The sequence below is a fragment of the Prionailurus bengalensis genome, chromosome A1 (genome assembly GCF_016509475.1).
Source record: "Prionailurus bengalensis isolate Pbe53 chromosome A1, Fcat_Pben_1.1_paternal_pri, whole genome shotgun sequence".
In the NCBI taxonomy this organism is placed as follows: Eukaryota; Metazoa; Chordata; class Mammalia; order Carnivora; family Felidae; genus Prionailurus; species Prionailurus bengalensis.
This window is the reverse complement of record NC_057343.1, coordinates 174936247-174951568: the sequence shown is the minus strand read 5'-3', so window position 1 is coordinate 174951568 and position 15322 is coordinate 174936247. Positions and strand designations below refer to the sequence as shown.

Sequence of the window (15322 nt, the reverse complement as noted above, 5' to 3'; positions counted from 1 at the left end):
TATTGAATATGTATAAATATAGGGGTTCATTATGATACCCAAAAAAAACCCCACAACAAAAAACAACCCAACAACAGCAGCAACTGGATTGTAGGATAGTTTTATTTTTAACTTTTTGAGGAAACTGCATACTATTTTCCACAGTGGATGCACCAGGTTGGATTCCCACCAACAGTGCAAGAGAGTTCTTTTTTCTCCACATTCTCACCAACACTTGTATTTCTTGTTGGTGTGTATTTTTTTTTTATTTTAGCTATTATGACAGGTGTAAGGTGGAAATTTTCACCTGGAAAATTTTGTCATTAGCTGAAAATTTTTAAAGAACTTTCACTCATTATCAGTTTGGTTACCTAGAGGTAGAGTTCATAGAGGACAAGTAAATGCTTGATTACTTCTCTTAATTGCCAGCTTTCAGAAAAAAAAAATGAGTTGATATGCTGACAGTCTCCAAAAATGATTAATGAGCTATTTGATTGTGAGTTGCTGTTGTTGTTGGGTTGGTTGCTTATTTTTGGGGGGGAGGGATCACAATGAATTCCTGTATTTATAGATATTTGATGTGTTCCAACTTATTGTAGGCATTATACTTTTTAAGTAGATACCTTTATTTAGGTATGATTGACATGCAATAAACTTCACATATGTAAAGTTTCCAAGTTGATAAATTTTGACATGTGTGTTCATTTAAGAAACCCTCAAGACAATAAAGATAATAAACATATCTGACACCTGGACTTTTTGATGCTTAAATTTTCCCATCTTTGGGCCCTTGTAATAATTTGATACCTTCTTTGCTTTTTGGTACAGCAAGGTATTCCTGGCTCATTCTGTAAATTTCCTGTCCCAGACTTGAATCAGTCATTTCTTCAAAGGGTTCTACAAACTTCTAGTGGGAAATAATATGCAGAAACCATTGTCTGGGCCCGTCAGTAGTTAAGTACTTCTTATAGACCTCTTTGGTCAATAGAACTAGGAAATACATTTTCTTTTTTAAAGAGAAAAATGCATTGTGTTCTTACTAATATTTCTTTTTTTTAAGATTTTATTTATTTAATTTAATTTTTTTTTTGAGAGAGAGAGAGAGAGGGAGGGAGAGGGGCAGAAGGAAAGAATGAAAGAGAATCTTAAGCAGGCTCCATGCTCAGCACGGAGCCCAATGTGGGGCTCAATCCCACGATCTTGGGATCATGACCCGAGCTGAAATCAAGAACTGGATGTTCAAACAACTGAGCCAGCCAGGTGCCCCTAAAGATTTTATTTTTTTCTTTTTTAAGTTTATTTATTTATTTTGAGAAAGAGAGAGAGAGTACAGGGGAGAGAGAGGCGGGGGGGGGATTTCAAGCAGGTTCTTCACTGTCAGTGCAGAGCCCGATGTGGGGCTCGAACTCATGAACCACAAGATCATGACCTGAGCCAAAATCAAGATTTGGATGCTTAACTGACTGAGCCACCCAGGTACTTCTGAAGATTTTATTTTTAAGTAATCTCTGCACCCAATGTGCTCCAACCCACAACTCTGAGATCAAGAGTCGCACACTCTACCTACTGAGCCATCCAGGCACCCCAAATAATTTCTAATTCAAATTTAATATTTTCTCTTAATCTCTTCTAATTTAGATGTATTTTCCCTTTCACTGAAAAATCTTTTAAATAATAACATCAATATTATTACTGAGGGGTGCCTCGCTATCTCATTTGGTAGAGCATGCAGTTCTTGATCTTAGGGTTGTGAGTTTGAGCCCCATGCTGGGTGTAGAGATTACTTAAAAAAATAAAATCTTAAAAAATATATTATTATCGACACTATAATTACTGAGTATCATTTAAGGTTTCTTCACTATTCTTTCTGTTCTTAGAACCCAACCTATAAGGAATATATAGGCAAATTACTGTGATTTAAATTCACTTGACTCCCTCTCTCTCTGCCCCTCCCCCGTTCATGCTCTGTCTCTCTCTGTCCCAAAAATAAATAAACGTTGAAAAAAAAATTAAAAAAAAAAAAAAAGGGGGCGCCTGGGTGGCGCAGTCGGTTGAGCGTCCGACTTCAGCCAGGTCACGATCTCGCGGTCCGGGAGTTCGAGCCCCGCGTCAGGCTCTGGGCTGATGGCTCAGAGCCTGGAGCCTGTTTCCGATTCTGTGTCTCCCTCTCTCTCTGCCCCTCCCCCATTCATGCTCTGTCACTCTCTGTCCCAAAAATAAATAAACGTTGAGAAAAAAATTTAAAAAATAAAAAAATAAAAAATAAATAAATTCACTTGAAATTGTTCTTTTCTCTGTAGTTGAGCCACCAACTTGATACATAGTCTCATAGCCCAGGTTGCATAGAAAACATGGCCTCCCTGAATCAAAAGCTTACTTGTTTGTACTTTACCAGGCAGTGCAATCCCAGGGAACACGGCATGACAGAACAGGGGAGTGGGGCAGGGAAAGATGAAGGGCAAATACAAGGGCCTGGCTGCTGCTTGGTAGCAAGTGTGTTGTTCCATTCATGGGGTTTCTCCTCAGAGAAAGCATATGAACGATTGCGTCTCAGAATAGCTCAATATAGGGCAGGAAATGGGCCTTAAAATTTTTTTTTTTATTCTTTATTTTTGAGAGAGAGAGAGAGAGAGAGACAGCGAGACAGAGTGCAAGTGGGGGAGGAACAGAGAGAGAGGGAGACACAGAATCCAAAGCAGGATCCAGATTCTGAGCTGTTAGAACAGAGCCTGACGCAGGGCTTGAACTCATGAACCGCAAGATCATGACCTGAGCTGAATGTGGACGCTTAACCAACTGAGCCACCCAGGGTCCCCGGAAATGGACTTTTATTTGGTGGATCCCATGTCTTATTTGTCAGGGTTTTGCTCCATTCCTTTGCACTTCTGAGTTATGCATGTATGGGCATTGTGCTGGCCTATGGTGTTTCATGCTTCACTAGGCTTTGGATAGGAGGCAGGACGCTTGTGGTGCATGTGTGAGGTGAGGTGCTGTGGGATTGTGTCTGAGTAAGATGGTCACCAGGGTGTTGGCTAGATAGAATCCACATAGCGTTGGTCACCACAGAAGTGGCTAAAGAGAAACAAAAGGCCAAGAGCCTTGGAGATAGATGAGAGTTCAAAGTTCTGAGGTAAAACCTATGAAGTTCGACACAGTAACCCTCCTTGTACTGGTCAGTGCTGCTCCTTCCCCTCATCATGTCCAGTCCCATACTATAATATGGGTTCTCTGCCATTGTGGGGACAAAATGCCTTCACTCCTTCCAAGATGGTGCAAATCCAATCACTTACAAAAGTCCCTCTTTTACAGCCAGAGTCTCTGTAAAGACTGAAGGCAAGTACGTTAGGGAGATAAGCTACAGTTCTCTGAAGCTGCAGCTGGTCTCAAGCCTGTAAGTGATAATCATAGCATCTTTTTCCTCCATTACTCATTCTAGATTCCCTCACTCTTGGCTTATACTTCAGCTGGCCGGATTGCTCTCCAGTGGACTAACCCAGACTTTCATTTCTGAAGGGTCTGAGCCTTTACGTGCCTTTCCCTTGTCAAATTGTAGCTGTTACAATTGCTTACTTTCTAGTATCACTGGGTATGGAAGTACCTACCATGAGATGTTCTAGTGAATCCCCTGGGCACTGGACATACTCCTCCTGCCTCCATTGTGTGTAACAGCAACACTGGCCCCTCATTGTAATCAGAGGCGTTACCTGGCCAGTATGGTAGCTCCACCATCTCTTAAGTTCACAGCCATCAGGACCCCAAGGTGTCCAGATGGTAACTGCAGCACCCGGTTCAGTGGAACCCACACTCTGTCCTCTGAGAAACATGCTCTTCCTTTCTGAATCAGAGCCTAAGATTGTGGGGACAATTTAAATGCATCTGGGTTATTTGAACCATCTGTAAATAGGTGTCCTGCTTTTCCTCCCTTTCCCATTCTGCCAACTGAGGTGTTGTTTGAACTCATTCGCAGTTCACAAATCATGTAATTTTTTATGGGCATGGGGCTTTAAAATGAGCAATAAAATATCTCTGCTTTAAAGATCGCCTGTCATCAGCACTCTTTTCCCCCATCACCCAAAACTGATGTGGTCCTTCTTGTATCTTTTGATTTGAGATGCTCTAATTAAAGATCACCCCTCTATATCCTACAGGCGGTAGCTTAATTTCCCATTTCGTTTCCATGGCTTTACTCTCACAAACCTCCCACCCCCACCCCAGTCCATTAGGCCCTGCTCTAAGGATGTGGCCTGGGCCAAATATTTACAGACCCTGTACTTCGTGCCCAGCACAGTTCTCATCACTGAGGACTGATTGGTGGCTGAAGCCAACTTGGCCTCTGTTATCCTCATGGAACGCAGAGTAGGGAAATACAAAAATAAACAGGTAAACAAGATAACAGCATCTAGTGATAAGTGCTTTGAAGAAAACATAATATGTTTAGGTCTTCATTGAGGATATAGCACACATGTACTGAGATCTAAATGTCAAAAGGGGCCAGCCACATAAGGACCCAAGGAGAGTGTTCCAGGCAGAGGGCACTGCAAATGCAAAGTCCCTGAGGTATAAATGAGAATAATGAAGTGGAGGTTTGAAAGTAATGAGTTCCCAGTAATGAGGTCAGAGAACCAGTAGGGGCCAGTTGGGTAGGGCCTTGTAGGCTACATTAAGGAGTTTGGATTCCATTCCAAGGACAATGGGAAGCCAATAGCGGGTTTTGAGTTGGGTAATGTTAGGATCTGATTTAGTTTTTAAAAAAGATTTTCTGGCAACTGTGATGAGACTGAATTGGAGAGGGATAAGAGTAAAATCAAGGAGACCAGTTACTAGGTAATTACAGTGACCCAGGTGAGAGATAAGATGGGGACCTATGTCATTGATGCAGTCTACCACCAACTACATACTTTTGGGTCTCTGTCACTTTCTACTTGATATTGCAGTTAATTTCTTGCTAGACTAGGAGATTACTGATGTTAGGTCATCCCAAGAACTAACAACTGTAAGACAGTAACAAACACATGTTGAATCAATCTACAGTGCTAACTTCTGCAAAGAACTTCAGCGTTGACAAAAGCCTTTCCTTATTTTTTAAATTTTTTATTAATTTATTTTGTAGGCTTTACACCCAAAGTGGAGCCCAACATGGAGGTTGAACTCATGACCCCAAGATCAAGACCAGAGGTGATATCAAGAGACAGATGCTTAAGTGACTAAGCCACTTGGGTGCCTTGGCAAAGCCTTTTCTTAATCCATTATTCCATCCCATCCTCTTGTCAAGTATGCAAGGTAGATATGATTAGGTCATAGACTTTACATGTCCCCTTTGAATTAATCCTTGCCATGACCTGATGAGGTAAGGACTATTTGTTTACAGCTGAGTGATAAGCAAACTGAGGTTTAGGGAGGTTAACTTGCCAAAGTCACACAGTTAATGGTGGCATCAGTTTGTACTCAGGCCTCCCTGAAGAGCATGAGATGTGCTTGGTGACTTATGTAAGCCAAAACTTTGCCTTCAAGCCTGATTTGTTTTGTCAGTCCAAATACTCCTAGTAGAAGCCTGGGAGCAGGTTTTACCTTTCTCATTAATTTGGTGGGGCAGGAGGCCAAACAAACAAAAAACTGTTGCTGACATCAATGGTCTGCTTTACTCAGCAATCAAGATGCTGTGTCCCCAAATATGTGATAGAAAATATGTTATGTTCCAGGCACTCAGAAATTGAAGGCTTGTTCTAGGATTTCCATGACTTGGCAGGACAGATGTTGTCCTTTATCAGGAACAAAATGGTAAGGCATAAACAAAGCCCTATTATTAGTATTAGAGAAACAAATATATTCATTAAATTCTCTAAAATAGCTCTCAGTCACAAATCCTAGTATGTTATAGGCATAGAACTGGGATTCAAAGACCTATCACACCCATACACACACACACACATGCCTACACACACACATCCTTCCCAAGAGTGATGAAATTTGTTTACTTTACCAATAAACTGTGTGTTCTTAGAGGGCAGTAGCCACGCCCTCTTTATCATTGTAGCATCCAGTCCAGAGTCTGGATCAGAATAAGCACTCAATAAATATTTGTTGGGTGAATTCCTAAAAATCTGTAGACTAATATAATTAATAAATCTATTAAAAAGATCTTTAGAATGTTCTAAAACTTCACTATCCAATACAGTAGTCACTATCCACATGTGGCAACTGAATACTTGAAATGTGACCAGTGCAAATAGAGATGTGGGGTTAGTGTAAAATACACATCAGATTTTGCAGACTTAATACAAAAAAAAAGGAATATTTTGCATGTACTGGCTTAAATACATTACTAAAAATAATTTCACTTGTGTTAAATATGGCTAATAAAGTATTTCAAATTACACATGTGGCTCACATTATATTTTGATTGGACAGCACTGCTCTAAAAGAATAAAGTTCAGGGGGAAAAAACTGTTCTTAAAGGAGAGGACAAGCCATTAATTAATTACACTTTCCATACTTTTCCCCTTGAACTTATCAAAAAAATCTTAGGTTTCTTCCAAGGCCACGTTCTCCCATGGCAAACAGAGACCATCAGGATTCTATCTAGGTCAGAGGGGCAGAATGGCAGTTCATAGGCTGGAATGTGGCTTGCAATTATAGTTGACATGGTAGTTTTCTTAAAATCTGAGTAAGTTATTACCTTTTTAAAATGGGGAGATTTCATATGCAGCTCCAAATTTGTAGGTGCTCTTTTAAAAATGGTAAGCTCTTGGGGGACAGACAGGCTCAATAATCAGAGCATGTGACTCTAGTTCTCATGGTCATGAGTTCAAGCCCCTACCTAGTTGGGTGTAGAGCTTACCTAAAAAAAATAAAATAAAGGTATTACCTATAAAAAGAAATGGCAAGTTCTAGCAATACTGGCCTTACATGGAAACCATCAGCTACAACTAAAAAGCAGAAACCACCTTAGGACAGGGAATGGACTCTCCAGCTTGCCATATTGTATTCCCTACACTGAGGCAAATTCTTACTGGTGGAGTTAAAAAAAAAAGTAAAACATTTCTTGTAACCATGTCTTAATTCAAAGAAAACAGAAAGGTAGATCAAGAAGTGTATGTATATATGTGTGTGTATATATATATATATATATATATATATATATACATATATATATATATGGGTTTTTTTTAAAAGAAGTGAAGAACATTCAATGGTGTTTAATATAACTACAAAGTTTGTCTGTTGAAGGACTATATTTTAAGTCAGAATTTCGCAACAACTCTGGAGAGCGTATGATTTTGCAATCCCTCATCTGGTCTGGCTGGATCCAACATTATAGGAGATGTTGAATAATACCAGGTCTCCTTTGAGCTTTGGGTTGATGTTAAGTCACATCTGTCTGTTTCCAAATTTACCCTAAAGGTCTAAGAAAAATTCCAAAGTATTATTAGGCAGTTTGTGTAGACCTGGTTAAGATCTACAAGATACAGGTTTGAAAGAAGTACATAGAGCCCTTCTGTCCCTTAAAGTACTCCTCACAGAACTTCAGCTTTGAAAGCACCTCCTGTCCTGTTTTGCCTGATCAACTCTGAGAAGTGTGTAGGCGTGGGATTCCACAGTGAGGTAGAGTGACTTCCTAGGCACACAGGTAGTCTGTGGAAAAGCATACACCAGACCCAGACCCCTCTGCCTTCTGGAGAGTGAACAGAGGCAGATGGCAGGAGGAAAAAGGTGGAAATGAAAGAGAGAGGCCTAAAGAGAGGTGGCAGTTTGAAGGGGCAAGGCAAGTGAAGAAGTCAGATATTGGAGAGTAGAAATAAGACAGTGGAAAGGGTGAGGGACGGCCTCCAAGGAGAATGAGCTGAGGCGCTGTGTCAGTGGCTTTGGGAGAACCTCATTCCACCAATGGCAGAATGGAGCCCAGAAGGGAGGTGGTTTGCCCAAGGACGTCCAGCACTTTGCCAGGTGGGCCCTAGATCCCAAGCTCAAGTATCCCGATCCCAGTCCAGGATCTTCCCTCTGTTCATCACAGGGAAGACAGGCCAGTGGGCCTGAGACAGGTAGCAGAGTCGCCATCTGGTTGGCGATAGCGCCATTAACAAAGACCCAGGTAGTCAAATCCAAACAATCCTAGGAAGCGAATTTGAAGCCACGATTTTCACGTGGCTGAGGTTTTTCCCAACTTCCAGCTCAAGTCGGCTTCAGAAAATACCCAACCACTCTATTCCAGAGACTTTTGGAATCTCCCGAGAGATGTTCAGGAGCTTTTGGAAATGTAAAGGAAGCAATCAGACATCAAACAGCCGATATTTCCGAACGGCACAATCTCCTAAAAAATATTCAGGAATATTGGAGACTGTGGGAAGATGGTTAAGAAGCAGGCGAAATCAGCCAACTGGCGTTCGGGAATTTCCGCAGCTTCTCGAGGAGCACTCGGTACCTCTCGGCTCTTTGCGATCTATTCAGAAGTCTTTGGGTCTCCGTTTGACAGGTCTGTTCGCCGCCTAAATCGTAAGGGCGACTGGTACCGACAGTCCCTCGGCAATTTCCGGAAGCGTTCGGTATTGGCCCGAGAGTGGCGCCCTCTGACGGCAGGAACTGTCACCACGGGTACTCTCACGCTGCGCCAGTAGGCGCAGGCGCAGTTGCGCGCCGGCGGCCCGTTCAGAGCGGACGTGGTTGCTACTGAGGTCACTTCCGGCGGGTGACGGTGCGGACGGGTCAGAAGCGTAGAGGCGGCGGCAAAATGGCGGCGCCTGAGGAGCGGGATCTAACCCAGGAGCAGACAGAGAAGCTGCTGCAGTTTCAGGTAGCAGCGAGTACTCGGTGCAGCACATGCCGCCACGGGCTGGGGAATGGGCCCCTAGAGGAGCCCAGAAACCTCAGATTGGGCCCGAGATTCTTCTCAGACCAGCGGCGGCCCCCTCCCCCCAGACGCCAACTGCCCTGCTGCTCCCGGCCCCGAACCTCTGTCGGTCCCCGGCCTTCCAGCCAGGGCTGCGGCCCTCTCCTCTCCCTTCAGCGGGTCAGCTTCCCTGGTTTCCCTTAGCGGCACCTGTCCTCAACTATCTTTCCCAGTCCGGCTACCCGTCGGACCTTCTCCGCCCATCGACTCTAGACCTACCGAGATGCTTAATCCCCACCAAGGAGTTGGCCTCGTTTCGGGTCTCTGGAAAACCTACCAGCATCCCATGCTATTTCTGCAAATATTTATTGATGGCCTCTTGGGTGCCTGGTCCTGTACTGGGCGCTCTGGTGGGGGAGGGGGCAGACCTGGCCCCCGTGCCCTAAAGGTGTGGGAGGACACCACGTAAGGAAACAATGCAACATTGTAAGTGTCATCAGTGGCTTCTGACTTGGTTTATTACCCTGGGCTTATTCCTGGACTCCGGTTATTGACTGTGCTTGAGGTGGGTGGTAATTTGCAGAAATCTGCCTCCTTTTAGTGGTTGTCGTGTTAAGAACTTTTGGCACTAAGCACTTGTCTCTGACCTGGAGAATCTGGGTGGGTAACCTTGTCTCTTTATTACCATTATAATGGATATCAGTTTCCTTGTTTCTAAAATACTTCTCTTAAAAATGTCTACCCCCTACGGATGTTGTGGAGATCAAATGAGTTTATGGATATATGAAGGGCTTTGTAAGCTGAAATGTTGCTAAATGGTATTGCTCCTATTAATCATTATTTAACTTAGGATAGAATTAAAGTTAGTGGTACACTTATTCTCGAATAGAAAATGGGTTAAACATTCATTAATTCAGCAATATTTACCAAGAACCTTAGTGCTTATGCACAGCTAGTTCAAATACCATTTATTGAGTACTCATGATGTAAGTACTGTGCTAAACACATGCATAGCATGCATGATCTCATTTAAGACAACAACCTTGTGAGATTCATGCTGTTAACAATCCCTGCATCGCAGATGAGCCATGGGGCTTAAGAAGTAACATACTTCGGTTACACAGCCAGTAAGTGGTGGTGTCAGATTTAAAGCCAGATCCCTCTTTCCAAAACCGTTTCTGATCTCTTGTGTGCTGTACCACCTGTGTACAGCCGAGAGTGGAATGCAAATGCTGTGATAGTAAGTCTTTAAAAAAAAAAAAAAGTTACTACTTTTTTGTAATTTCTTTGATTAGATTTCACTATAATTAATTTTGAGATGGGTTTTCTTTAAATTGAGCAGTGGGTTGGAAGTGTATAATGGAAAACTACTATCGTAGAAATAGTTGACATTTGGGGCGCCTGGGTGGCTTGGTCGGTAAAGCGTCCGACTTCGGCTCAGGTCATAATCTCACGGTCTGTGAGTTCTAGCCCCGCGTCCGGCTCTGTGCTGACAGCTCAGAGCCTGGAGCCTGTTTCAGATTCTGTGTCTCCCTCTCTCTCTGCCCCTCCCCTGTTCATGCTCTGTCTCTCTCTGTCTCAAAGATAAATAAACGTTAAAAAAAAAAAATTAAAAAAACCCAAATAGTTGACATTTGATTGGAGATTTGAGTAAAGAAATTGAGGACAATATAAATTAGAATGAATAAACATCAGACAACCAGCTTCCTCTTCCTAGTAGAGGGTAGGAAGGTAACCATGTAACTTATCCCTTACAACGCTTTAGGGGTAAGCTCCCGGATTAAGTGTTATGAGGTGATTTGAGTTATATGTCATGATGTACTTAGTCTCATAGTGGCAAGACATGAATATGTGGTAGTATTTCTGAGGTAAAGTACATAGGTACCTCCATTTTGTCTTCACTGGACATTTAAATCAGTAAGAGGTGAGTAGTAGATTAAAGCTATATTAAAATTACTTTATGAGGGGTCCCTGACTGGCCCAGTCAGTAGAACCTGCAATTCCTGATCTCAGGGTCATGAGTTCAAGCCCCATGTTGGGTGTAGAACTTACTTAAAAAAAAAAAAAAAAAAAAAAAAAAAGATTGCTTTATGAAATTGGATTTACTAAGGCAAATGCATTTTGCATTTATGTGTTCCTTAAACAGTTCCTGGATCAGGTTCATCATTCAATTGCCATTAAACATTCTTTGAAACTTAACTAGGTGCCAAGCATTATACTAGGTATTTAACATACCTTAACTTTTTAAAATCTCTTAATAACTCTGTAAGGAATTAACCCCCATTCGTTTTGTAAATGGGAATTTAGAAATCCATACCCGTTACCACCTTTTGTATAACCTATTGGAGGAGCTGTGTGTGTGTGTATATATACACATATACACACTCACATATACATATACGTATATATACACATACATGAACAATGAGTATCCTGCAGTATATTAGTGCTCATAGTGCAATATGGCATAAACAAAGTGCTGTGGGAATTAGGGGAAGGTTAGGAACATTGATGGAGGTGGGAGGGAGAGAAGAGAGGAGGATGACTTAGTAGTTAAGCATTTTTTGTATTTATTATGCCTTAGGCATGGTGCGAGATAGTTTATAACTATTGTGCTTATTTCTTGTAAAGTGCCATAGGTGATATGGCTGCTCCTCGGTGAGGAAACACATCTATTGAAGTATTTGCTTAAGTTCATTAAGCTATTAAATAGTGGAGATGGAATTAGAAATCTAACTGGTCTGGGTCTGGACTGCAAGGCTGGGCTCTTTCCACTGTACTTTGCTAATTTTGAAGGAGGAATAGAATTTCAACAGGTGGTAGGCAGAAAGATGCTCAAAGCTGAGGAAATGGCTTGAGCAATGCATGAAGATGGAATAGTGTGGAGTGTTGCTGTGATGGATTTAGAAATCTGGAAGTGAAAAATAAGATTGGAAAGGTGAATTAGAGCCAGATTTTGGAGGCCTTTCAAAGCTGTGCAGAATTAAATTTTAATCTGTATACATAGGGAGCCATCACAGGTTTTTTCAACTAGAGAATGGGCTAATACTAGGTTTCAGGTTTGCTTCACTAACAGTATGGAGCGTGTGCTTGGAATATCCATAGGTGTTAGGACAGAAAAGGGTGGTACTGCTGGGAACTAGTTCTCAGTATGTTGTTTCATTTGATATATTGAAATTAGCAAAAGTAAAATATTTTAGAAATCTTAGGTTTCCTCTATTTCACTTTTTTTGTGACATGCATGTGTTTTGACTGAACTCCCTCGGGTGTATTTATCATGCTTCTGAGTCTGTTTGATGTTTTCTTAGATTTTTCTAGTTATCCTTTTCTCCTGTTTATTTTGGAGCCAATTGACTATGAATAAAGCACACATTTGTTTCAAGCTGTTCCAAATGGAAGAGAATAGGTTTTAAGAAGAGTTAATGCAGGGGCACCTGCGTGGCTTGTTTGGTTAAGCGCTTCCGGCTCAGGTCATGATCTCATGGTTCGTGAGTTCGAGCCCAGCGTCGGGCTCTGTGCTGACAGCCTGGAGACTGCTTCAGATTCTGCTCATGCTCTGTGTGTGTGTGTGTCTCTCTCTCTCAAAAATAAAATAAACATTAAATTTTTTTTTTTTTTTTTAAGAGTTAATGCAGGTATGGATAAGGTTACTGGTATTGAAATCCACTTCCCTAAATTTCCAAATATAACAGACTCCTCTAGTGCCTTGGTTTACTGCTTCTAGGTTCCTGTTTGAACACCTGGAGAAAGATGACCTGGACAGATTCCAAATATAACAGACTCCTCTAGTGCCTTGGTTTACTGCTTCTAGGTTGCTGTTTGAACACCTGGAGAAAGATGACCTGGACAGAGAGAAGGGATTAAAGGAGCTATATGCATGGCCAGTGGAAGAAGAAATTATCCTTTTCTGCTTTTGTACAGGAATAAGAAGTTTCTGTCCTTTTAAATGAATAGTAGAGTTGATCTTTGTTCTTTTAAATTATAGAAAGTTAAGCCTGAACTCTGGGCTGTAGAATCAAGCTTATAATTCATTTTGAAAATCTCTCATTGGCTTCATCTGACTCTTTATTACCTAAAGGAAAAAGAGTAATATGATACTCTTTGTTAATGTATTTTTAAAAAATCATAGAGTGGGGCGCCTGGGTGGCGCAGTCGGTTAAGCGTCCGACTTCAGCCAGGTCACGATCTCGCGGTCCGGGAGTTCGAGCCCCGTGTCCGGCTCTGGGCTGATGGCTCGGAGCCTGGAGCCTGCTTCCGATTCTGTGTCTCCCTCTCTCTCTGCCCCTCGCCCGTTCATGCTCTGTCTCTCTCTGTCCCAAAAATAAATAAACGTTGAAAAAAAATTTTTTTTAAATAAAAAAAATAATAAAAAATCATAGAGTGAGCTGTTTGAACTTTTTGCCAGGGAATTTGGTATTGTAGGAAAGCCATGAGCTTGGAAACTTGGGCAAACCTGAACTAGCTGTTCAGTTTAGCTTCTAATGAGTTCTGTGATGTAGGGCATGTTCCTACTTTTTTAAATCTTTCCTCATCTATAAAATAGGGATACTGTTCCCCAATTCACATGGATTTTTGTTTTTTACTTTAAAAAAATCTCCCAAATAGTGCATACTTTTTGCAAGTCAGCAATGTAAAATTGTTTAAAAGGGTAATTAAATCTCATCTCATTCCCCCTCCTCATTCCCAGTTTGTTGTGTGTCTTTGTATACTTTTTTCTTCTCCATATACTGATATACATGCTTAATGTATACGCTAACTTACCCTTGACTGTTTAGTTGGAACAGATGGCTTCCATTTCCTAATATGTTCTCTGTAATATGTCCCAAGTATTTCTGCTTTCATCAGTTGAGTTGTACTCTTAACAGTTGTGTTTGCTTGCGTACCATTGTGTGCTGGTTATATTTGTCATAAAAATATGATATAGAAACCAATAAAATATCAGTGCAAGAGTTTTTATCTGAAAACTTTATCTGACAATTAAATGCTTTGGGGAAGGTCTATAGGGTCAAGTTGCTGAAAAACAGCTGTTCAGTTAGGTGAGGGCAAAACAGGTATAAAGATAACTGGGAAAAATCACTGAGATTCAGTATTGTGCCCTTTCTGCTTGGCAAGTGTTTGGAGTTCTTGCACTCCAAGAAATTAAATCCGTGTCTATGGATATGATTTATGCTAGAAAGACTCCAAAGAATGCCAGTGGACCCATTTCCCTTTTTTGTTTTCAAACGTTTATTTTTGAGAGATAGAGACAGAACACGAGCAGAGGAGGGGCAGAGAGAGAGGGAGACACAGAATCTGAAGCAGGTTCCAGGCTCTGAGCTGTCAGCACAGAGCCGGATGTGGGGCTCAAACCCACGAACCATGAGATCATGACCTGAGCTGAAGCTGGCTGCATAACCGACTGAGCCATCCTGGCACCCCAGTGGACCCATTTCCTAAAGAAAAGGGTAGGCTTTCGTCAAAAGATTGCTGCATGAATGTGTGTGCTTTATGTTTTAAATGAAATAAAATAATGTGTGGAATATTTTTATTCCCCACTTTAAATGACTTAAAAATTTTTTTAATGTTTATTTTTTGAGAGAGATAGAAACAGCATGAGTAGGGGAGGGACAGAGAGAGAGGGAGACACAGAATCTGAAGCAGGTTCCAGGCTCCAAGCTGTCAGCACAGGGCTGGGTGTGGGGCTTGAATCCACAAACTGTGAGATCATGACCTGAGCCGAATTGGACGCTTAACCGAATTGGACGCTTAACCGACTGAGCCACCCTTAAGTGACCTATTCTCGTTGGTTAAGAGAGTCTGCTGTCTTTGTCTTAATAGAGGTAGGATCGTATTATAATTTTGAAAGTCAGCACAGCATAGTAGGTTGTCATGAAGACTGGCTGTGAAGTAAGACAATCTGAATTTGAATCCTGCTTCTCCAGGTAGTAGCTTTGTGATCTTGGGCAAATTACTTAACCTTTCTGCCTTAGTTTCCTTCTCTATGCCCTTACTGTATTACCTCATAGGGGTTATTTCAGTAATTAAATGTTAATATATCTAAAGCAAATATTAAGCACTTGAATGTTAAACATTATTAAGGTTAATACTTTGTGGGTTTAAAAAAAATTTTTTTTTAATGTCTTTATTTTTGAGACAGAGCATGAGCAGGGGAGGGGCAGAGAGAGGGGGAGACACAGAATCTGAAGCAGGCTCCAGGCTCTGAGCTGTCAGCACAGAGCCTGATGCGGGGCTCGAACTTACAGAGTGTGACATCATGACCTGAGCTGAATTCGGATGCCCAACCGACTGAGCCACCCAGGTGCCCCTATACTTTGTGGGTTTTAAAACATTGGGGGACAGTCAGGTTGGTTTCATACAACTAATGCTACAGTGAATATCCTTGTATATAAAATTCTCAATCAACTTTTATTAGTATAGTTCTAGGCACGTATACAACAGTTAAATATAATTAGATTAAATATCTAGGCACAGGATACAACAATTAAATATAATTCCTACCCTTGTGGAGCTCACATTCTA

The 15322-nt window shown here is 41.5% G+C and overlaps 1 protein-coding gene across 2 annotated transcripts in view; it reads left to right on the top strand.

The window, feature by feature from the left end:
• Positions 1-8643: 8643 nt before the first annotated feature.
• Positions 8644-15322, top strand: part of FAF2 (Fas associated factor family member 2) — a 78574-nt gene continuing 71895 nt past the window's right edge. For both annotated transcript variants that reach the window (XR_006299845.1, XM_043597372.1), the window contains exon 1: positions 8644-8767. Coding sequence is in view for 1 of the 2 variants with exons in the window: in XM_043597372.1 (XP_043453307.1) it covers positions 8705-8767 (63 nt within the window). In the remaining variant the exon portion in view is untranslated. The remainder of the gene's footprint in view (positions 8768-15322) is intronic.